Here is a 22,871-nt window from a genome sequence, read left to right as displayed (position 1 = left end):
AAGCTCAACACCATCCAGGACAAAGCAGCCTGCTCGCTACCTCTTCCACAAACATTCAATTCCCTCACCACAAATGAGCAGTAGCAACAGTGTGTACCATCTGCAAAATGTACTGCAGGAACTCACCAAGGTACCTTAGACAGCACTTCTCAAACCCATGACTGCTACCATCAAGAAGGACATGAGCTGCAGACACATGGGGACACCACCACCTGGGGATTCCCCTCCAAGCTATTCACCGTCCTGACGTGGAAATTTATCATTGTTCCCTCACTGTCACTGGGTCAAAATGATGGAATTCCCACCCTATTATCACCGTGGGTGGACCTACAGTTCTGGGACTGTAGCAGTTCAAGAAGGCATCTCACCACTTCCATCTCGAGGGCAAGTAGTGATGGGCAATAAATGCTGACCTGGGCGTCCACATCCTGTAAATGAACAAAAACAAGAATTATGATTGCGAGGCAAAAAGCTTTGACAACATTTCTGCAATTTTCGCCAAACAACTTATCACGAATATTCGATATTTGTGAAGCAGAGAATTTTCAAGGCATTCATCGTTTATGGTGATATTGGCGAGAATTATAATTCTCTATCTTTGTCTCATCAATTTGAAGTATGAGAAAAAAATCGGAATATTTGATTTTAGAAAAACTTCTTTTCCAGTAGTTTGGAAACACAGTACAAAAGGAGCAGCTAATCACTGAATAAACTCTCTGACTCTGGATAGTTTAATGAGTGCTGTTTGCTTCTTGCCACAGAGCTGACTAAAATCTGTCTGATTTGTAGACAGGAAAAAAAGAACAAACTTTTCAAAAATGTCTGAGTCTTAATGGCCATCCACATATCTCGATCATGTTTGCACAGATGTGAATCTTGTAATTTGAATTTTAGAATATTGTGTTCTGTTGCAGGAGATAAATGGCATTACTGCTGCCCTTGCTGAGCAACTGTTTCACAAAGGTATAGTTTTTCATTTTGAATGCTCAAGGTCTTGACTTTCTTTTGTGGGCTGCTATTGCAAATTTGTCTACGTGGCTTTCTTTTTAAGACTGCAATAATTTCAGTGGGCTAATAGTGAAGCATGAATGGAATTTTAAGTTATGGATAAAATGGAAAAAGGTTCTCCTTTATAACTAAACTTCAACAAAATGATGCCAGGAAGTACAATCTTGTATCATAAACTTAAACCTCATCTAAAATTTTAACTTGGAATTCTGCTGTACAGAAGCTTCCTTGGCATGATTGCTTATTGGAAGGAAGGAGAGATGTCGTTTTAAGGATGAGCCTTATTAGTTAATCAAAGTAGCGGAAATAAATGTCTTCTCAGTAAGCTTTCCATCAATTAATATATCTGTTCTAAATGTATTCCAGCTTAGTCTTTATCAAGTGAAGTGTCATTTGTCTACAAATTTTTAAATATTTTTAATACAATTTTATAGGTGAGCAGTTGCTCTTGGCGGGTGAAGCTTTTTGTCTTAAACCACTACAGTTGTATGCGATCACCCAACAACTGAGGCTGGCCAGTCCCACCTGTGCCAATGGTGATGCCAAGACTGACCTTGGACACATCCTGGACTTTGCTTGTCGACTCAAGTACTTGAAGGTAAAAATTAATTCTCTAAAAATTATAATTGTAAAGTCTAGTGTATAGCGGAAACATTTTGCACTGCCCTTTATGGCTTGCAAAGTTTGAGCTTGTTGATGCTCTTGTACAACTGTAATTTTAATTTGCTTATAAAGGTTGCTGTGGTGCAACCAGTCAATTTTTTTTTTCAGGAAAGGATAATATTTTATTATAAATTAGAGAATCTTATTACATCTATGTTTCATGGGTAGAATACATTGGACATTGAAAATAATTATTTTGTGCTTCTGTCTGTCTTGATCAGGCAGTTTAAGGATGCCATTGACCCTTCTTTGTAACTGCTTTGTGGATTAAATGCTTTGCTTCTATTTTGCATCACTTCGCAAAAAGCTTAGCCGAGATTGAAACTTGACGTGGGAAACAACCTCTTCCACTTCCATGCAGCAAAGAAATACTGAGCTATCAGTGCAGCATTGTCTTTATTTAAAAAAAAAAAGTCACTTATGTCTCTTTAATTTTAAATTGTGAAGGACTATAAAAAAAATCATTTTTTCCACTAACAGATAGCAGGCACCAGAGGATCTGTTGGTAGCAGCAATATTCAAGAACATCTCCTTAAATTTGATTTATCAATTTTCAAGTCTGTCCATCAGATTGAGGTTAGTAAAGGAGAAGAGGTAATTTAGTTGACGATAGCCCATTTTTTGTTTGTTTTAAAAAAAGTTCTCTGAATACGGTAATGTATTCCATAATTTTCCAGCGAAACAATAAATAATGGGAAGTATATTACACGGCAACGTACCTATGCTTAAGAAAAGTAATTACTAATGTCTTGAGACAAATCTTAGAAAAGATCAGCGCTTTTCTGGTTTGCACAAAGTAGCGTCAAGCAGTTTGTGAGAGAATCAAATTGAGTTCTTTTTCCTTCAACTTGCCCAGAAATGCTCACAAATTACTGAAGCTAAATGGTGTAAAATTTTATTTCCAGTAATCAAAGACATATTTATGTGCAACTTCAGCCGAATATCTCCTCATATGGCTCTGTGTCATATTTTGCTTCAAGGTTCCTTTGAAAAATGTTTTGGGATGTTTTATCATGTTAAAGGTGCTACATGAATACAAGCTAATGTTCTTCACGGCTAATTAATTACTTTAGACCTGTCGGTCTGTTTGTGCGCAACCAGGCTCTGCAAACAACAATGAGATTAATGATCGGATAATCTGTTTTTGTTGTTGTGGATGACGAATGAATGTTGACTGTGATGCTAGAAGAATTCCTCTGCTCTTGTGCCACAAAATCTTTTGCACTCACTCAAGGGGGAAGATGGGCCCGTGGTTTAATGCTTCATTTGAGAAATTGCACCTGCCAAATGCAACTTTCTTTTACTGTTGCATTCCCAATGCATGTGCCAAATCTGTGATGTGCTTTGTCCATTTTGGACACAATGTTATATGGAAGCTAGTGAGGCAGTAGTGGGTACAATGGAGACTTTCAAAATGCAGCCTAGTATTAAAAAATATGAATTTTAAGAGTTATGAACATTTGGTGTCATTAGTAACAGAGGAAATTACAGTATGAGGATGTTTAAAATTGTGAAAGGATGAAGTACAATGGGTAGAAATACAGTTTCCAGTTATTAGGGGGTCCAGTATACTGGAATTTAAGTACAGGATCAAATGTAAGAGATTTGGGATAGAAAGCAGAAGAACATTTTTTTGCACCGGGGCGCAAGTTGTGGAATGTAGGACTAGTATTGAAGCAGAGACCTGCAACATTCAGTAGATTATATAGATGATAGAAGGAAAAGGGACAGATGGGCAAAAATTTGAGAACACTCAACAATAGATTCAAGAACGGCTTCTTCCCCATTGTTACCAGACTCCTGAGTGGCTCTCTTGTGTACTGAACTGATTTCTACACATCTTCTCTACAGTTGTAGCAGTATATATGCATCACCCGATGCCTATATTTATGCATTTACATAGCGTATTTATTGTATGTTCGATGTCTTCATGTTTGGAACGATCTGCCTGGACTGTATGCAGAATAATACTTTTCACTGTACCTTGGTGCACATGACAAATTTAAATCTAACATCAGATTAAATTGGTCGTGTGAAGGGTAAACATGGAAAAATTGTGAAGTTTAATTTGAATATGTATCTTGTTTCACACCAATAATTTATAAATTTGTAAAATGTGTTTAATCTAATTTCCTTTATTATATTCGATTTGTGTTTTTGCAAATTTAATGTTTGCGTTGTGTTGTTACAGATAAATAACTGTGAGGCTAAACAAATTATTGGACTTCCTTCTCTGAAGAATTCACTGGCCACAATGAGTGTGACTTTTTCAACTGCTTCAATGAAAGTATGTAAATGATTTTGTGTATCTAAAGGTGGATAAGTCACCTGGGCCAGATGGACTACACCCAGGGCCCTAAATTAGATAGCTGAGGAAATTGTGGAGGCATTAGTGATGATCTTTCAGGAATCACTGGAGGCAGGAAGAGTCCCAGAGGACTGGAAGGTGGCTAATGTAACACCACTGTTTAAGAAGGGAGGGAAGCAGAAGATGGGAAATTATAGGCCGGTTAGCCTGACTTCAGTCATTGGTAAGATTTTAGAGTCTGTTATTAAAGATGAGATCGTCAAGTACTTGGAAGTGCTGCATAGGAGACAGTTAAATGAGTTAAAAGCCCATGTGTTAAGAGTAAAATCCTGGCATGGGTAGAGGGTTGGCTGACTGGCAGAAGACAGAGAGTGGGGATAAAGGGGTCTTTTCAGGATGGCAGCCGGCGACTAGTGGTGTGCCTCAGGGGTCTGTGCTGTGACCACAACTTTTCACAATATACATTAATGATCTGGAAGAAAGTACTGAAGGCACTGTTGCTAAATTTGCAGATGATACAAAGATCTGTAGAGGGACAGGTAGTATTGGGGAAGCAAGGGGGCTGCAGAAGGATTTGGACAGGCTAGGAGAGTGGGCAATGAAGTAGCAAATGAAATATAATGTGGAAAAGTGTGAGGTTGTGCAATTTGGAAGGAGGAATTTAGGCATAGATTATTTTCTAAATGGGGAAATGCTTCGGAAATCAGAAGCACAAAGGGACTTGGGAGTCCTTGTTCACAATTCTCTTAAGGTTAATGTGCAGGTTCAGTCAGCAGTTAAGAAGACAAATGCAATGTTAGCATTAATGTCAAGAGGACTAGAATACAAGACCATGGATGTACTTCTGAGGCTGTATAAGGTTCTGGTCAGACTCCATTTGGAATACTGAGAGCAGTTTTGAGCCCTGTATCTAAGGAAGGATGTGCTGGCCTTGAAAAGGGTCCAGAGGAGGTTCACAAGAATGATCTCTGGAATGAAAAACTTGTTGTATGAGGAATGTTTGAGGACTCTGGGTCTGTACTCATTGGAGTTTAGAAGGATGAGAGGGGATCTTATTGAAACTTATAAGATACTGCGAGGCCTGGATAGAGTGGATGTGGAGAGGATGTTTCCACTTGCAGGAAAAAACTAGAACCAGAGGACACCATCTCAGACTAAAGGGGACGATCCTTTAAAACAGATTAGGAATTTCTTCAGCCAGAGGGTGGTGAATCTGTGGAACTCTTTGGCGCAGAAGGCTGTGCAGGCCAATTCACGGAGTGTCTTTAAGACAGAGATAGATAGGTTCATGATAAATAAGGGGATCAGGGGTTATGGAGAGAAGGCAGGAGAATGGGAATGAGAAAATATTAGCTATGATTGAATGGGGGAGCAGACTCGATGGGCCGAGTGGCCTAATTCTCCTCCTATGTCTTATGGTAGTAGGGTCTATATTGAGTATTTTTGGGGTCCTATTTATCCCTTCTTGTCTGAAGGTATGGGATATGGATCCATGAATGATCTGACACCTTTATTTTGCAACAGAGTGCACTAGTAAGCAGTCAATAATGAAAGCGGTGGGAGTTTAGTTTGGTGAAGGCGTGTAAATAGATAATAAGTCCAATGGGCTTTTTGGCTGGCATGAAGCAGTTTGGGCCGAAGGGCCTGTTTCCATGCCGTACATTCTATAAAGTCACGCCAGTTTGTAAGTCTATTTTTAGACAACAAGGGCTAATTGATTACAATTATTTAAATATGTCTGGAAGTGCTAAAACAGACACCTATTGGTTTAGCACTTGAGCACAGATCAGAAGTGAGTTTTGTGGAGCATTAAATGTAGCCTCCATGCACCCCATTTCCATTGAAGGTGTGAGATTTGCTGGCTGATACAGAATGGAGTGCTTCATTATGTCTCTGGGAAGAGTGAAGCTGCAGCGTTTCTCAACCCCATTAGTGGTCTGATGGAGGAGGATGCCTTGAATCTTTAGACGGTAGCGGGGCAAGGGATCGTCTTTGGCCTCCACACATTATACACACCTAGGACTCGGTAAAGGAATAGCGGTATAATTCCAAGTCTAAATGGTGTGTGGCTTGGAGGGGAGCTTGTGGGTAGTGGTGTTTCTCATGCTTTTGTCCTTCTTGAGACTCTTGTTTAGCTGGACAAGGTTGTTAATTGAACCGCTTGTAATCCATAAGACTGAAAGTGGAAGATCAAAATGACAAGTTTCAATTTGGGGAAGTTGGGGAGATAATTTTAATAAGTTAGTGATCACATCCTTTTTTGCATTATGAACAAAACCATGTGGCACGGTGATTAGCACTGCCTCAACAGTGCCAAGGACCCGGGTTCAATTCCAGCCTTGGGTGACTCTGTGAAGTTTTCATGTTTACCATGTCTGTGTGGCTTTCCTCTTGGTACACCAGTTTCCTCCCAAAGTCCAAAAATGTGCAGGTTAGGTGAGTTTGCTGCTTTATGGAGATACAGTGGAGTATGGGCATAGGTAGAATGTCCTTTTGAAGGATCGCTGCACACTTGATGTCCCAGAAGGGCCCCCTTCTGCACTGTAGGGGTTCTATTAAATGTTTTTAATGTTGGGAATTCTTTGTTTGTATGAGTAAGTAATGCCATTCTTCATTCATTAGATATTTGCTGAAATTGATTTATTTTAATCAGGGTATCCTTGTGCCAGAGGCTTCTGAATTTGAACAGTGGGAGGTGGAGGGGATGGCATCTGAGCACCCGGTTGCGGCTGTTATCCCGAGATGGAGCATGCTGACTACACTAGATATGAGTCGTAACCAGATATCTAATATTGATGAATCAGTGGTAAGGAAATCTATTTTTACGCATTAAACTTACGAAAAGGCCATTAGGCCAATATGTGGTCACTCACATTTCAGTTGACTGCATTCTGTGCTCCTAACTATCCTTTCTCTTCTCTTTTTTTCCTCTCTCTTCCCTGCACCTGCAGAGAAATATGAAAAACAGGAACAAAATCCGAAAAAGCTGGACAGTCTCAGCAGGTTTGACAGCATCTGTGGAGAGAAGGAGAGAAAACGGGGCTAACGTTTTGAGTCTGGATGACTGTCAAAGGTTTGACAAAAGGTCATCCAGACTATAAATGTTAGCTACATGTTCTCTCTACAGATGCTGTCAGACCTGCTGAGATTGTCCAGCATTTTCTGTCTATGTTTCTGATTCCAGTATCTGCAGTAATTTGCTTTTATCAAAAAAAAAACGATAGCTGTGTCAAATTCTGTCCCAATCCTTCATGAGAGATCAGCTAGGAAGAATATCTCTGTGCTAATTGAAAAGATTTTTGTCATATACAAAGACAAATTATTGCGAACAAGATTGTTTGAATCCAAAATTTCAAATATTATTTGCCTCTTAAGAATTACTTTTTAGGGCAGCATGGTGGCGCAGTGGTTAGCACTGTAGTCTCACGGCGCCGAGGTCCCAGGTACGATCCTGGCTCTGGGTCACTGTCTGTGTGGAGTTTGCACATTCTCCCCAGTTTGGTTTCGCCCCCACAACCCAAAGATGTGCAGGCTAGGTGGATTGGCCATGCTAAATTGCCCCATAATTAGAAAAAATGAATTGGGTACTCTAAATTTATTTTAAAAAAAAGAATGACCTTTTTCTTCCTTCGTTAATTGTTATATATAAGATTATTAAAAGTTGAGTTGAGAAGAAAATTAGTTTGTGTTTCGATATAAAAATTAATTTGCATAGGTTCTCAAAACATTGATTTTTTTTAACCATATATGACAACTTAGGTTGAACTGAGTATATGCTTAGCAAATATGAAACTGTATCCAATTTTGAATTTGGGTTCTGTAAACTCACCGCTTCTAAATCCAGATGCTTGTACATAGATTGGATAAAATATAATAAAATTGCAAGAAGATCTGAAAGATATGATAAATTGAATTATTATTGTGTTTTTGAAAAGCTTCCAAATTGTAAAGCTTACTGCTCATGAAGCTTACTGATGTGTGGTGTGACATTCTACTTATTTTAATTGTCCGTTGATCCCTATATAGGCATAGGAGAGCCTGAGGTCAGTTTGTGCCCTTTTTTGCTCATTTGCAGTGATCTGCTTTATTTGTGTTGTCAAGTGGTCATATTCTTTCACTGGCTGTGAGGTTAAGGGTGTTGCCTAGGATATGACTTTGCACAGCACTCTGGCCGTTGCAACTTTCACGATTAATCGTTTCTCTCTGTTTATTTAATCTAGCTTCCAAACGTTAAAATCACAGTTGTTGAAGTCATTTTGCGTGTCTTGCACTTCACCCTGGCAATAAAATCAGTTGAAATTTGAATAGTTTGTAGTTTAATATAAACTACAGTAACACATGGCACAGTGGTTAGCACTGCTGCATCAGCTCGAGGGACCCAGGTTCAATTCCAGCCTCTGGTGACTGTCTGTGTGGGGTTTGCACTTTCTCCCCATGTCTGTGTGGGTTTCCTCCCACAGTCCAAAGATGTGCAGGTTAGGTGGATTGGCCATGCTAAATTGCCCCTTAGTTTCCAAAAAGTTAGACGGGGTTACTATGTTACGGGGATAGGGTGGAGGCGTGGGCTTAAGTAGGGTGCTCTTTCCAAGGGCTGGTGCAGACCCGATGGGATGAATGGCATCCTTCATGAGACAGCAGTAAAAAATAACTTTAAAATTCTAAGATAAATGCAGTGATTGTGGTTTTGGACACTGCACAGTGGAACAAGGTGGGAAGTAATGGTTATGATCAGGTAGGTTGTTTTTGACCTCTTAAAGGATGCCAAGAAGTGAGCTGCCTGCCTTTCCTTTAATGGGAGAAATGAGATGTAGAATCATGAGTGAAAATTAAGAACTTGTGCCATTAATTGGAAAATAGTTAAGCATCCTCAAAATCCAGCTCAGATAGTGTGGACATGTAGCACGTCCAAGTGACGATAATCCTTAAGACATGTGTATTCACAACTTGAACTTGGGCACTGCCCATGAGGTCACATGTTCAAGGACTCCATGAAGGTTAACTTCAGATGTGACTGGGCAGAAAATGTACAAGACAAAACTACCTGGGAAACAATGTCCTTCAAACAGCGAAGAACACAGGCTGCTAAGCACAAAGGCAATCTAGAAAGACCAGGCAGTCTCCATGAATTCAGACATTTCATCCTTGCCCACACCTTGAGGATCCAAGCAGGCCTGCAATCTAATTCCATAGCCATGTTCGAACACATAATTGGGGAACTTAATGAATTATTCTGGGAAATGTTCCTTATTACATTGAAATGAAATGAAAATTGCTTGTTGTCACAAGTAGGCTTCAAATGAAGTTACTGTGAAAAGCCCTTGTTGCCACATTCCGGCGCCTGTTCGGGGAGGCTGGTACGGGAATTGAACCGTGCTGCAGGCCTGCCTTGGTCTGCTTTCAAAGCAAGCAAAAAAGGCAAAAATGTGCAAACATCCACGTACATTCAATACTTCAATCGTAACGTACTGCACAAGCCCGCTCCTCTCCCACTGGTACTATATATATATGTATTTTTTTTTTAAAAAGGGCCTAATGGGTGTTCAATCTTTTTTTTTCTTTAAATCTCTTTATGATCTCAGATCACAAGGAGCTGGTTTAGCACAGTGGGCTAAGACAGCTGGCTTGTAATGCAGAACACGACCAGCGGGTTCAATTCCCGTTCCAGCATCCCTGAACAGGCGCTGGAATGTGGCGACGAGGGGCTTTTCACAGTAACTTAATTGAAGCATACTTGTGACAATAAGTGATTATTATTATCAGAGGGGATGGAGGCTTGGGCAGTTGCATGCTCCTCCTGTAGGATGTGGGTGGTGAGGGATACCACCGATGTCCCTGCTGACTACACCTGTGGGACGTGCACCTGACTCCAGCTCCTCAGAGACCGCGTCAGGGAACTGGAGCTGGATGAACTTCGCATCATCCTGGAGGCAGAGGGGGTGTTAGAGAAGAGTTACAGGGAGGTAGCCACACCCAAGGTACAGAGGGGGGGGGGAGGTCATAGCGGCCAGGTCTCTGGCACTGAGTCTGGCTCAGAAGGGAAGGGGGGAGAATAGAAAAGCAATAGTGATAGGAGACTCAACGGTTAGGGGAATGGATTGGAGAACTGTGGTCGCGAACAAGACTCCCGAAGGTATGTTGCCTCCCGGTGCTGGGGCCAGGGATGTCTCTGATCGAGTCTACAGGATTCTTAAGGGGGAGGGTGGGCAACCAACGATATAGCTAAGAAAAGGGATGAGGATCTAAAAAATGATTTTAGGGAGTTAGGTTGGAAGCTAAAGAGCAGGACAAGCAGAATAGTGATCTCAGGATTGCTACCGGTGCCACGTGAAGTGAGGCAAGGAACAGAGAGCGAGTGCAGCTGAACATGTGGCTACAGGGCTGGTGCAGGAGGGAAGGCTTCAGAGATGTGGATCATTGGGATATTTTCTGGGGAAGGTGGGACCTGCACATCAAGGATGTTTTGCAGCAAACTGGAGGGGCACCAATATCTTGGCCAGGAGGTTTGCTAGAGTTCTTTAGGATGGTTTAAATGAGTATGGCAGGGCAATGGGAACAAGAGCTATGGATCAGAGGATAGGGTAGCTGTTGAACAGGTGGAAATAGTATGCAGCAAGTCTGTGAGGAAGGATAGACTGTTGATGGGGCAAAGTTGCACTCAGTGGAATGGGTTAAAGTGTGTCTGTTTCAATGAGTATCAGGAATAAGGGAGATGAACTTAAGAGCATGAATCAATACTTGGAACTACGATGTTGTGGCCATTGCGGAGACATGGATTTCACAGGGGCAGGAATGGTTGTTAGATGTTCCAGGGTTTAGATGTTTTCAGAAGAATAGGGAGGGAGGTAAAAGAGGTGGGGGAGTGGTAGTGTTAATTAGGGAGTGCACCACAGCTGCAGAAAAGGAGGTAGTTGAGGGTTCGTCTACTGAGTCAGTATGGGTGGAAGTCAGAAACAAGAAAGGAGCAGTCACTTTATTGAGTTTTCTATAGCCCCCGCCCCAGTAGCAGCAGAGAGAAAGAGGAACAGATTGGACGGCAGATCTTGGAAAAGTGCAGAAGTAAGAGTTGTTGTCATGAGTGACTTCAATTTCCCTAATATTGACTGGAACCGCCTTAGTGCAAATGGTTTGGATGGACCAGACTTTGTCAGGTGTGCACAGGAAGGATTCCTGACTCAATATGTAGATAGGCCGACTAGGGGGGAGGCCATATTGGATTTGGTGCTCGGCAACGAACCAGGTCAGATGTCTCGGTGGGAGAGCATTTTGCTGACAGTGACCACAACTCCTTGACCTTTACCATTGTCATGGAAAGGGATAGGAACCAACAGTATGGGAAGGTATTTAATTGGGGGAGGGGAAATTATACTGTTATTAGGCAGGAGCTGAGGAGCATAAAGTGGGAACAATTGTTCTTTGGGAAATGCACAACAGTAATGTGGGGTTGTTTAAGGAGCACTTGCTGCGAGTGCTGAATAGTTTTGTCCCAATGAGACGAGGAAGGAATGGTAAGGTGAAGGAGCCTTGGATGACAAGAGAAGTGGAGCTTCTAGTCAAGAGGAAGCAGGAAGCTTACGTAAGGTTGAGGAAGCAAGGATCTTCCTCGGCTTTAGAGGGTTACAAGGTAGCCAGGAAGGAACTCAAAAATAGACTGAGGAGAGTTAGAAGAGGGGCATGAAAAAGCCCTGGTGGGAAGGATCAGGGAAAACCCCAAGGCGTTCTGTACATGTGTGAAATAAGAGGATGATCGGAGTTAGAGTATGGCTGATGAGGGATAGTGGAGGGAACTTGTGTCTAGAGTCTGAGGAGATAGGGGGAGTCCCTAAATGAATCTTTCGCTTCAGTATTCACTAGAGGAAGGGACTGTCGTTGCTCATGAGAACAGTGTGAACCAGGTTAATAGACTCAAACAGGTTGATATTCAGAAGGAGGATGTGCTGGAAATTTTGAAAAGCATCAGGATCGATAAGTCCCCTGGGCCTGACGGGATATACCCAAGGTTACTACGGTAAGCGAAGGAGGAGATTGCTGCGTCATTGGTGATGATCTTTGTATCCTCACTCTCCACTGGAATAGTACCGGATGATTGGAGGGAGGCGAATGTTGTTCCCCTGTTCAAAAAAGGGAATGGGGAAATCCCTGGGAATTACAGACCCGTCAGCCTTGCGTCTGTGGTGAGCAAAATATTGGAAAGGATTCTGGAGATAGGATTTATGATTATTTAGAAAAACAGTTTGATTAAAGATGGTCAGCATGGCTTTGTGAGGGGCAGGTCATGCCTCACAAGCCTCATTGAATTTTTTGAGGATGTGAGGAGACACATTGTTGAAGGTCGGGCAGAGGATGTGGTGTATCTGGATTTCAGTAATGCATTTGGTAAGGTGGTATGCTCATTCAGAAAGTTAGGGGGCATGGGATACTGTGAAATTTGGCTCTCTGGATACAGAATTGGCTGGCCGAAAGAAGCAGTGAGTGGTAGTGGATGGAAAGTATTCCACCTGGAGGTCGGTGACCAGTGGTGTCCCGCAAGGATCTGTTCTGGGACCTCTGCTCTTTGTGGTTTTTATAAATGACTTGGATGAGGAAGTGGAAGGGTGGGTTAGTAAGTTTGCTGATGACATGAAAGTCGGGGGAATTGTAGATAGTGTTGAGGGTTGTTGCAGGTTACAACAGGACATTGACAGGATGCAGAGCTGGGCTGAGAAGTGGCAGATGGAGTTCAACCGTGGTAAATGTGAAGTGATTCATTTTGGAATGTCGAATTTGAATGTGGAATACAGGGTTAAAGGCAGGATTCTTGGAAGTGTGGAGGAACAGAGGGATCTTCGGGTCCACGTACATAGATCCCTTAAATTTGCCACCCAGGTTGATGGGGTTGTTAAGAAGGCGTCTGGTGTGTTGGCTTTCATTAACGGGGGATTGAGTTTAAGAGCCGCGAGGTTTTCCTGCAGCTTTATAATACCCTAGTTAGACCACATTTGGAATATTGTGTCCAGTTCTGTTCGCCTCATTATCGGAAACATGTGGATTCTTTGGAGAGGGTACAAGAGTAGATTTACCAGGATGCTGCCAGGACTGGAGGGCATGTCTTATGAAGAAAGGTTGAGGGAACTAGGGCTTTTCTCACTGGAGCGAAGAAGGCAGAGAGGTGACTTGATAGAGGTGTACAATTTGATGAGAGGCATGGATAGAGTGGATAGCCAGAGACTTTCCCCAGGGTGGAAATGGCTGTCATGAGGGGACATAATTTTAAGGTGATTGGAGGAAGGTGTAGGGAAGATGTCAGAGGTAGGGTCTTTACACAGAGAGTGGTGGGTGTGTGGAATGCATTGCCAGCAGAGGTGGTGGAGTCCGAGTCATTAGGGACATTTAAGCGACTCTTAGACAGGCACATGGACAGCAGTAAATTGAAGGGGTGTAGGTTAGGTTGGTCTTAGATTCGGGTAAATGGTCGGCACAACATCGTGGGCTGAAGGGCCTGTACTGTGCTGTACTATTCTATGTTCTATATCAAGTGACTTAAGACTAGTGCCCAGGGATTGACAGAGTTAGCATGCAATTAAGAAGATCATTGCATATTGGACTGATTGCAAGTGAATTGGTGCACAAAACAAAGATCTTGCTGCATTGATATAGCACTTTGGCGAAATCATGCTTCAAGCACTGCGAAAAGCTTTGATCTCCCTAGCTAAGGATAAAATTGCATTGGAGGCGATAATGAAGGTTCTAGGTTGAGATGGTAGTCCTATAATGAGAGACTAAGTAAATTGGGTCTATGCTGTTTCAGGTGTAGAAAAATGAGAGATGATCTCATTGAAACATAGAAGATCCTGAGGCAGCTTGGTAGAGTAGTTGCAGAGGTTGTTTCCTCTGGTTGGGGAATGTAGAACATGGGATCATAGCCTCATGATAAGGGGCTGATCTGAGATGAGAAATTTCTTCACTAGAGGGTTGCGAATCTTTGGAATTGTCTACTCCAGCGGGTGTATGTTTAAATGAGATGGGAACATGTTTGATGTCTCATCGATTCAGGGGATATGATTAGTGGGCGGGAATGTGGAGTTGACGCAGAAGATCAACCATTATCATATTGAATGTAGAGCAGGCCTGAGGAGCAGTGTGGTCTATTCTTGCTCCGATTTCTCATGTTCTCATGTTACAAAAGCTGTTTTAATATCCAGTTAGCAGGTGTTCTTCACCCTGGCATAATTAGTCTGCTTGACTTTTTCCCCAATGGATAAAAAGTTGGCTTCAACTTCATCCAATTAACCAGTTTATGAAAAAGAAATACTTTATGTTAAGTTTCTATACATTGTGATTTTGTAGTGCATTAATTACATAGTTTGTATTTTGGTCATTTTGAATTGAATCGGTTCTGTTGCTTTATCCAAATTTGCCGTGCATTAGTATTGTAATGAATATTTTTTGTGTATTTTTCTTTCAGAAATTAATTCCTAAAGTAGAATTTCTGGATCTAAGTTACAATGAAATAGCAGTAATGGAAAATTTGCAGGTAGGACAATCACTGAATTGTTTGGAATTGTGTAGAACCTGCAGTGTTTACCAAATGTCAAAGATACTAATTGCTCCATAATCTTGAACGACCGGTGAGTTACTTTGTGGTCGGCCTATACTGTTTAGTAGGAACCTGAAGCAATTTGAAATGAATGGCGCTTTTGAAAATAACAGCAGCAGCTTTATTTGTACAAAATGTTTAACAGAGAAAGCCTTTCAGAGTGGTGTAAGGAATAAAACAGATGTTTAAGTCAGAGAATGAAAGAATAGAATGAGTGACCAGAAACATGAAAGAGGCTTGATTTTTTAAAGACAACCTCATGGGAAGAAAAGCTGGGGAGGAATGGAGCAGTTTTGGGAGGGAATTCCAGAGTTTGGTTTGCATTGGTGGGGTTGAGGTGAAGCTAGAGAAGAGGAATGCCAATGTTGTTTAGTGAAGGTGATGGGGAGGCTAACTTCATTGTGAAATATGATAGAATTTTGTGTGAGCTAAAGTTGGAAACCAAGCAGATAAGCTAGCAGAAAACAAGATCATTCCGCATGATGGGCATTAGCAAGAGCAAATGAGAGTTAGCGCAGCAGAGTCTGAAAAGTCTTAGTGGAGCAGCCGAAGTTGAGCATGCAGAAGAGGGCAAGGGATTGTGGAATGAAGGTAATACAGTGCATCTCAGCTCGATGTGTGTTTAGTCCAACAAGGAAAAATGCCATTACTGGATCTGGATTTGCAAATTAAGTACAAAGTGTGACAATGAAGGTAAGTCGAGGGGACAATAACTCTAACAATTCATATTACATATAAAAAAGGAAGAAAGTGCTAAAATGGAAAGCTACTCATTGGAGGAAGGATGAGGAAAGTAATTTTAAGGAAAAACTAAGCATCAACCCTGCATAGATTGGGGGGAAATTTGGCTTTTTTGGGAGGGGAAAAAATTGGCTTTTTGGGAGGAATATCGGGTGGCATTGTGGCACAGTGGTTAGCACTGCTGCCAAACGTGTCTAGGGACCCATGTTCAATTCCGCCATCGGGTGACTGTGTGGAGTTTGCACGTTCTCCCCGTGTCTGCGTGGGTTTCCAACGGGTGCTCAGGGTTCCTCCCACAGTCCAAAGAAGTACAGGTTAGGTGGATTGGCCATGCTAAATTGCCCTTTAGTGTCCAAAAAAATGGTTATGGGGATAGGGTGGAGGCGTGGGCTTAAGTAGGGTGCTCTTGGGCAGCACGATGGCGCAGTGGTTAGCACTGCTGCCTCATGCCACTGAGATCCCAGGTTCGATCCCGGCTCTGGGTCACTGTCCGTGTGGAGTTTGCACATTCTCCTCCTGTTTGCATGGGTTTCGCCCCCACAACCTAAAGATGTGCAGGGTATGTGGATTGGCCACACTAAATTGCCCCTTAATTGGATAAATGAATTGGGTACTCTGCATTTTTAAAAAAAAGTAGGGTGCTCTTTCCAAGGGTCTGTGCAGACTTTTTTTTTAAATAATTTTTATTGAAAATTTTTTTTACATGAAAATATTTACCCCAACTAACTATAGAATATTACAAAATATTCCCTCTTACCAAATATCCCCCCCCCGCCCGAACTCGCGCGCGCGTTGTCCCTCCCCCCCCTCCCCCTCCCCAAAAACAAACAAAGCAACAATCAACATCAAACATGAACTGCGAACAAATTTGCCCGCATTTCAACCGTAAATAACCCACCACACCCGTTGTCGCCCCCCCCCCCCCCCCCGGGTTGCTGCTGCTGCGACCTCTGTACCCTATCTCTGAGCCAAAAAGTCGAGGAAAGGCTGCCACCGCCTGAAGAACCCTTGTACCGACCCTCTCAGGGCGAATTTGACCCTTTCCAACTGAATAAAGCTTGCCATGTCATTAATCCAAGTTTCCACGCTTGGAGGCCTCGCGTCCTTCCACTGTATTAGTATCCTTCTTCGCGCAACTAGGGACGCAAAGGCCAGTACTCCGGCCTCTCTCGCCTCCTGTACCCCCGGCTCCACCCCAACCCCAAAGATCGCTAGTCCCCATCCTGGTTTGACCCTGGATCCCACCACTCTCGACACCGCCCTTGCCACCCCCTTCCAGAACTCCTCCAGTGCCGGACATGCCCAAAACATATGGACATAGTTCGCTGGACTTCCCGAACACCTGACACATCTGTCCTCACCCCCAAAGAACCGACTCACCCTTGTCCCCGTCATATGGGCTCTATGTAGCACCTTAAATTGAATGAGGCTAAGCCTCGCACACGAGGAGGAAGAATTAACCCTCTCCAGGGCATCAGCCCATGTCCCATCCTCTATCTGCTCTCCCAGCTCCCCCTCCCACTTGGCTTTCAGCTCCTCTACTGATGCCTCCTCCGCCTCCTGCATTACTTTGTATATGTCCGATATCCTCCCCCCTCCGACCCAGACCCCCGAGAGCACCCTATCGCTCGCCCCCCTACTGGGGAGCAAGGGAAACCCTTCCACCTGGCGTCTAGCAAATGCCTTCACCTGCAAATGTCTAAACATGTTTCCCGGGGGGAGCCCGAATTTCTCTTCCAGCTCTCTCAGGCTCGCAAACCTCCCATCTACAAACAGATCCTTCAGCTGCCTGATGCCCACCCTGTGCCAGCTCTGGAATCCCCCGTCCATGTTCCCCGGGATGAATCTATGGTTCCCTCTTAACGGTGCCTCCATCAGACCTCCCACTTCCCCCCTGTGTCGCCTCCACTGCCCCCAGATCTTGAGGGTGGCCGCCACCACCGGGCTCGTGGTGTACCTCGTGGGAGGGAGCGGCCATGGCGCCGTTACTAGGGCCCCCAGGCTTATGTTGCCACAGGACGCCCTCTCCATTCGTTTCCAAGCTGCCCCCTCCCCTTCCATCATCCACTTGCGCACCATCGATACATTGGCTGCCCAGTAATACCCCGAAAGATTGGGTAATGCCAGCCCTCCACTATCCCTACTCCGCTCCAAGAAGACCCTCCTCACCCTTGGGGTGCCGTGCGCCCACACGTAGCTCATGATGCTGCTCGTCACCTTTTTGAAGAAGGCCCTAGGGAGGAAGATGGGCAAGCACTGAAATAAAAACAAAAACCTCGGGAGGACCGTCATTTTAACGGACTGCACTCTGCCCGCCAGCGACAGCGGCACCATGTCCCACCTTTTAAATTCCTCCTCCATCTGTTCCACCAGCCTGGAGAAGTTCAACTTGTGGAGAGTCCCCCAGTTCCTTGCCACCTGCACCCCTAAATATCTAAAACTCTTTCCTGCTCTCTTCAACGGGAGTCTCCCGATTCCCTCTTCCTGGTCCCCTGGGTGTATCACAAATACCTCACTCTTGCCCAAGTTTAGCTTGTACCCCGAAAAGTCCCCGAATTCTGCTAGCAGTTCCATCACCTCCGGCATTCCCCCTTCTGGGTCTGCCACGTATAGCAGCAGGTCGTCCGCGTATAGCGATACCCGGTGCTCCTCCCCGCCCCTTGTCAGCCCTCTCCACCCCCCTGAGCCCCTCAGTGCCATCGCCAACGGTTCAATTGCCAGTGCGAAGAGCAGGGGAGACAAGGGGCACCCCTGTCTGGTCCCCCGGTGGAGCCCAAAATACTCCGATCTCCTACCATTCGTCACTACACTTGCCGTCGGGGCCGAATAGAGCAGCTTCACCCATTTAATAAATCCCTCCCCAAATCCAAACCGTTCCAGCGTCTCCCACAGGTACTTCCACTCCACCCTATCAAATGCTTTCTCCGCGTCCAATGCCACCACTATCTCCGCCTCACCCTCCACTGCCGGCATCATGATGACGTTTAGCAGTCTCCGCACGTTCGTATTAAGCTGCCGCCCTTTCACAAAACCCGTCTGGTCCTCGTGTATCACCCCTGGCACACAATCCTCTATCCTGGTAGCCAGGATCTTTGCCAGCAGCTTGGCGTCCACATTCAGGAGCGAGATAGGCCTATATGACCCACACTGCACGGGGTCCTTGTCCCGCTTCAAGATCAGAGAGATCAGTGCCTGCGACATTGTCGGGGGCAGAGCCCCCCCCTCCCATGCCTCGTTGAAGGCTCGTACCAGCACAGGGCCCACCAAATCCGCATATTTTTTGTAAAATTCCACCGGGAACCCGTCTGGCCCCGGTGCCTTCCCCGACTGCATATGCCCAATCCCCTTGACTAGCTCCTCTAACCCTATCGGCACCCCCAGCCCCTCTACCAGCTCCTCTTGGACCTTGGGGAACCTCAATTTGTTCAAGAAGCCCTCCATCCCCCCATCCCTCGTCGGCGGCTCTGACCGATACAGCTCCTTATAGAAGTCTCTGAAAACCCCATTTACTTCTGGCCCCTTCTGCACTACATTCCCACCCCTCTCCCTCACTCCCCCAATTTCTCTAGCCGCATCCCGCTTGCGGAGCTGATGCGCCAACATCCTACTCGCCTTCTTCCCATATTCATAAATCGCGCCCTGCGCCCTTCTCCACTGTGTCTCTGCCTTTCTGGTGGTCAACAGGTCGAACTTAGCCTGCAAACTGCGCCGTTCCCCCAACAGCCCCTCCTCTGGTGCCTCCGCATATCTCCTATCCACGTCCAAAAGCTCCCCCACCAGCCTCTCCCTCTCCTGTCTCTCCCTCCTTTCCCTATGTGCCCGTATGGAGATCAGCTCCCCCCGGATCACCGCCTTCAGGGCCTCCCATACCATCCCCACCTGCACCTCCCCCGTGTCATTAATGTCCAGATATCTTTCAATGCTCTTCCGGACCCTCTTACACACCTCCTCATCCGCCAGCAACCCCACATCCAGGCGCCACAGCGGACGCTGGTCTCGCGCCTCCCCCATTTCCAAATCTACCCAGTGCGGCGCGTGGTCTGAGACCGCTATGGCCGAGTACTCCACTTCCCGTACTTTCGGGATCAGTCCCCTGCTCAATACAAAAAAGTCAATTCTAGAATAGACTCTGTGGACATGGGAGAAAAAGGAATACTCCCTCGCCCTCGGCCTCCCAAACCTCCAGGGATCCACCCCTCCCATCTGCTCCATAAACCCCTTTAACACTTCTGCCGCTGCCGGCCTCCTACTCGTCCTTGAACTCGATCTGTCCAGCACGGGGTCCAGCACTGTGTTGAAGTCCCCCCCCCATGATCAGGCCCCCTGCCTCCAGGTCCGGAATGAGGCCCAGTAGGCGTCTCATGAAGCCAGCGTCGTCCCAATTCGGGGCATACACATTAACCATCACCACTTTCTCCCCCTGTAGCCTACCCTTCACCATGACATATCTACCCTCTTTATCCGCCACCACCTCCGCCGCCACGAACGACACCCTCTTCTCTACCAGGATCGCCACCCCCCGGTTCTTTGCGTCCAGTCCTGAGTGGAACACCTGTCCCACCCACCCCCTTCTCAGGCGGACCTGGTCCGCCACCTTCAAATGGGTCTCTTGTAACATTGCTACATCCGCCTTCAGTCCCTTCAAATGCGAGATTACTCTCGTTCTCTTGACCGGCCCATTCAGCCCCCTCACATTCCAAGTGATCAGCCGGGTCGAAGGGCAGCCCGCCCCTTTCCCCTGCCGACTAGCCATATCCTGTCACCTGCTCGCCCCGAGTCAGCCCTCCCTTTCTGACCCGCTCCCCATGGCGATGACACCACCCCCCCCCCCCCCCCCCCCCCCCCCCCCCCCCCCCCCCCAACCCCTCCGGTCCTCAACTTCTCCTCCCTGGCCTTTTCAGCAGCAACCCGGTAGCTCCCCCCTCCCCCTCCCCCCCCCCCCCCCCCCCAGGCTAGGACCCTTCCTAGCCGCGATGCACCCTCCATAGTACTTCCGTAAGTCAGCTGGTTTACGCTGACCCGGATGCCCCTGCCACACTCTGACTCCTCCCGGCATGGGGGACATCCCCCCCCTTACCACCCCTCCTTGACCCCGCTCCAGCGCGGGAAAGGGAGCCATTGCTGACCACGCCCCTTACTCCCACCCTCCTCCCTCCTCTGCCCCTTGCGCGGGAAACCAGAGGAAAGCCCGCGCTTTCGCCCTGCCCCTCCCCGCCCCTCCATCTTCAGTTCCACCCCCGTCCCCGATCTCACACCGATAAATACAAAACAACCAGAAACCCCACAAGAAACACATACCCCCGGCACCCCCCCCCCCCCCCCCCCCACCCCGCCCCCCCAACATAACATTATAAATAACAGAAAAAAGAAAAGAAAAAACTGGTAGAGATGAAAAAAAGGGTCCAAAAATACGGCCAAGTGAAAATCCAACCGAAAGAAAGCCACGTGTCCAGCTTAAAGTACCAGAGCGGCAACGACCGCCAAGTATCCCCTGGTTATAGTTCGAGTCCAGCTTTTCTTCCTGGACAAAGGCCCACGCCTCCTCCGGGGACTCGAAATAATGGTGCTGGTCCTTATAGGTCACCCACAAGCGCGCTGGCTGCAGCATCCCGAATCTGATTCTCTTGGCATGCAGCACCGCCTTCTTCCGGTTGAACCGGGCCTGCCGCTTTGCCACCTCCGCACTCCAGTCCTGATAGATCCTCACCGTCGAGTTCTCCCATTTGCTGCTCCTCTCTCTCTTGGCCCACCTCAGCACCCTCTCCCGGTCACTGAATCGCTGGAACCGAACCAGCACCGCCCTCGGGGGTTCGTTTGCTCTTGGCTTCCTGGCCATTACTCTGTAGGCCTCCTCCAGTTCCAGGGGCGAAGGGCCGGCCCCTGCCCCCATCAGTGAGCCCAGCATTTCTGCCACATACCTCGGGAGGTCCGACCCCTCCAGCCCTTCTGCCAGGCCCAGGATCCTCAGGTTTTTCCGCCTCATGCGGGTATCCATCTCCTCCAGTCGGTTTTGCCATCTCAGGTGGCGTGCCTCGTGCACCTCCACTTTTCCCACGAGGACCGTGGCCTCCTCCTCCCTCACAGCCATCTCCTGCTGCAGCTCCCGAATTGACGCCTCTTGGGTCGCCTGTGCCCCCATCAGCCTGGTGGTCGTCGCGTTCATCGACTCCAGCAGCTCCACTTTCAGCTCCGTGAAGAAGCGCAGGAGAACGGCCTGCTGCTCCTCCGCCCATTTCCTCCAGTCCTCGGGTGCGCCGCCAGCCGCCATTTTGGATTTCTTCCCCCGCTTTTTTCGGGGAGCTGCTGCCGCTTTTTTTCCTGCCCCACTTCGGGTAACGCCCATAAATTTTTCAGGGTTCTCCTCTGGGAACCTTCCCCCACCGGGAATCGCCGTTCCAGCGCCGTTAGGGGCCCTCCAATCGGCCCGAAAACACCTTCCTCGCAGGAGCAGCCAAACGTGCGACTTAGCTGGTCATAGTCGCAACCGGAAGTCGGGTCTGTGCAGACTTAATGGGCCGAATAGCCTCCTGCACTGTAAATTCTATGATTCTATGATTGAGTGAGGGAGAAACTGAGGAGTTGTGGAATTGTGAACTCTTGTAAGGATGCTTGGGAGAGGTGGCTTGGTGGATGGGGGAGTGGGTTACTGATTCTTGCAGGAACTACATTGCTGGAGTTGTGTGTTTGAACTGAGTTTGATTTTTTTGGCAGTTTAGCTTGCAAGGAATGCAAGTGCTGGACAGACATGGGTTTGACAACAATAAGCATGTGAAATATCAATTTTGCAATATGGCTGTTTGCTATCTCCATTTTGTAAATTGAAGACTGCCGTGTTCTTGATATTGTAGCTGCTCAAGCTAACTGCAACACCATTAATTCATGTGTTTTGTTTCAACTAGTTTAGTAATGCAGTCCTCTTGCCCAATCTGATTATAATGTGTTTTATTTTTCTTTGTTTGCAGCATCTCTATAATCTCATTCATTTGGATTTGTCATTCAACAAGATCACAGTATTGCATGGTGTTCACACAAAACTTGGAAACATCAAAACTTTAAATTTGTCAGGAAACCAATTGGAAAGTCTGTCAGGTCTTAACAAACTTTACTCATTAGTTAACTTGGATCTCAGCAATAACAAAGTGTTACAGGTAATCTTGCATATTTGTTCATTGTGTCAATTTAGGAAGAATTAGATGGTTTCACTGAAGATTTATAAAAATGCGGTTAGCATTGTGATCAAATCTAGGCAACATACCATAGGAATGATGTCAAGGCTTTGGAGAGGATGCAGAAGAAATTATTAGAATGTTACCAGAGAAAGTGACATTTGTTACATGGTGAAATTGGTGTAGCCTGTATCCTTGAAATAACAAGCTATTTACAAATGAAATGTCCAAGGGAAATTTGGTGAATATTGTGACGCATCTGACTGGACTACCCATGTACCTCCTGTCGCTCTAAAACTAGAGGCTAGAAATCCTGCAGTAAGTATGTTGCCTCTTGACACAGCGTCTCCCCACCATCTACAAGGCTCAAGTTGGGTATGATGGAATATTCTCCACTTGCTTGGATAAATGT

General features: G+C 45.9%; 1 protein-coding gene across 1 annotated transcript in view; it reads left to right on the top strand.

Annotated features, from left to right (window-relative positions):
• Positions 1-22,871, top strand: part of nisch (nischarin) — a 69,192-nt gene that overhangs the window by 8,744 nt on the left and 37,577 nt on the right. The window contains 7 exon segments of the mRNA XM_038812583.1: positions 915-963; positions 1,443-1,606; positions 2,152-2,247; positions 3,863-3,958; positions 6,633-6,785; positions 14,421-14,489; positions 22,256-22,441. Of these exon segments, the coding sequence (XP_038668511.1) occupies positions 915-963; positions 1,443-1,606; positions 2,152-2,247; positions 3,863-3,958; positions 6,633-6,785; positions 14,421-14,489; positions 22,256-22,441 (813 nt within the window).

Source organism: Scyliorhinus canicula, chromosome 11, assembly GCF_902713615.1.
Source record: "Scyliorhinus canicula chromosome 11, sScyCan1.1, whole genome shotgun sequence".
Classification (NCBI taxonomy): Eukaryota; Metazoa; Chordata; class Chondrichthyes; order Carcharhiniformes; family Scyliorhinidae; genus Scyliorhinus; species Scyliorhinus canicula.
The sequence above is the reverse complement of the archived record's forward strand: the minus strand, read 5'-3'. Positions and strand labels throughout refer to the sequence as shown.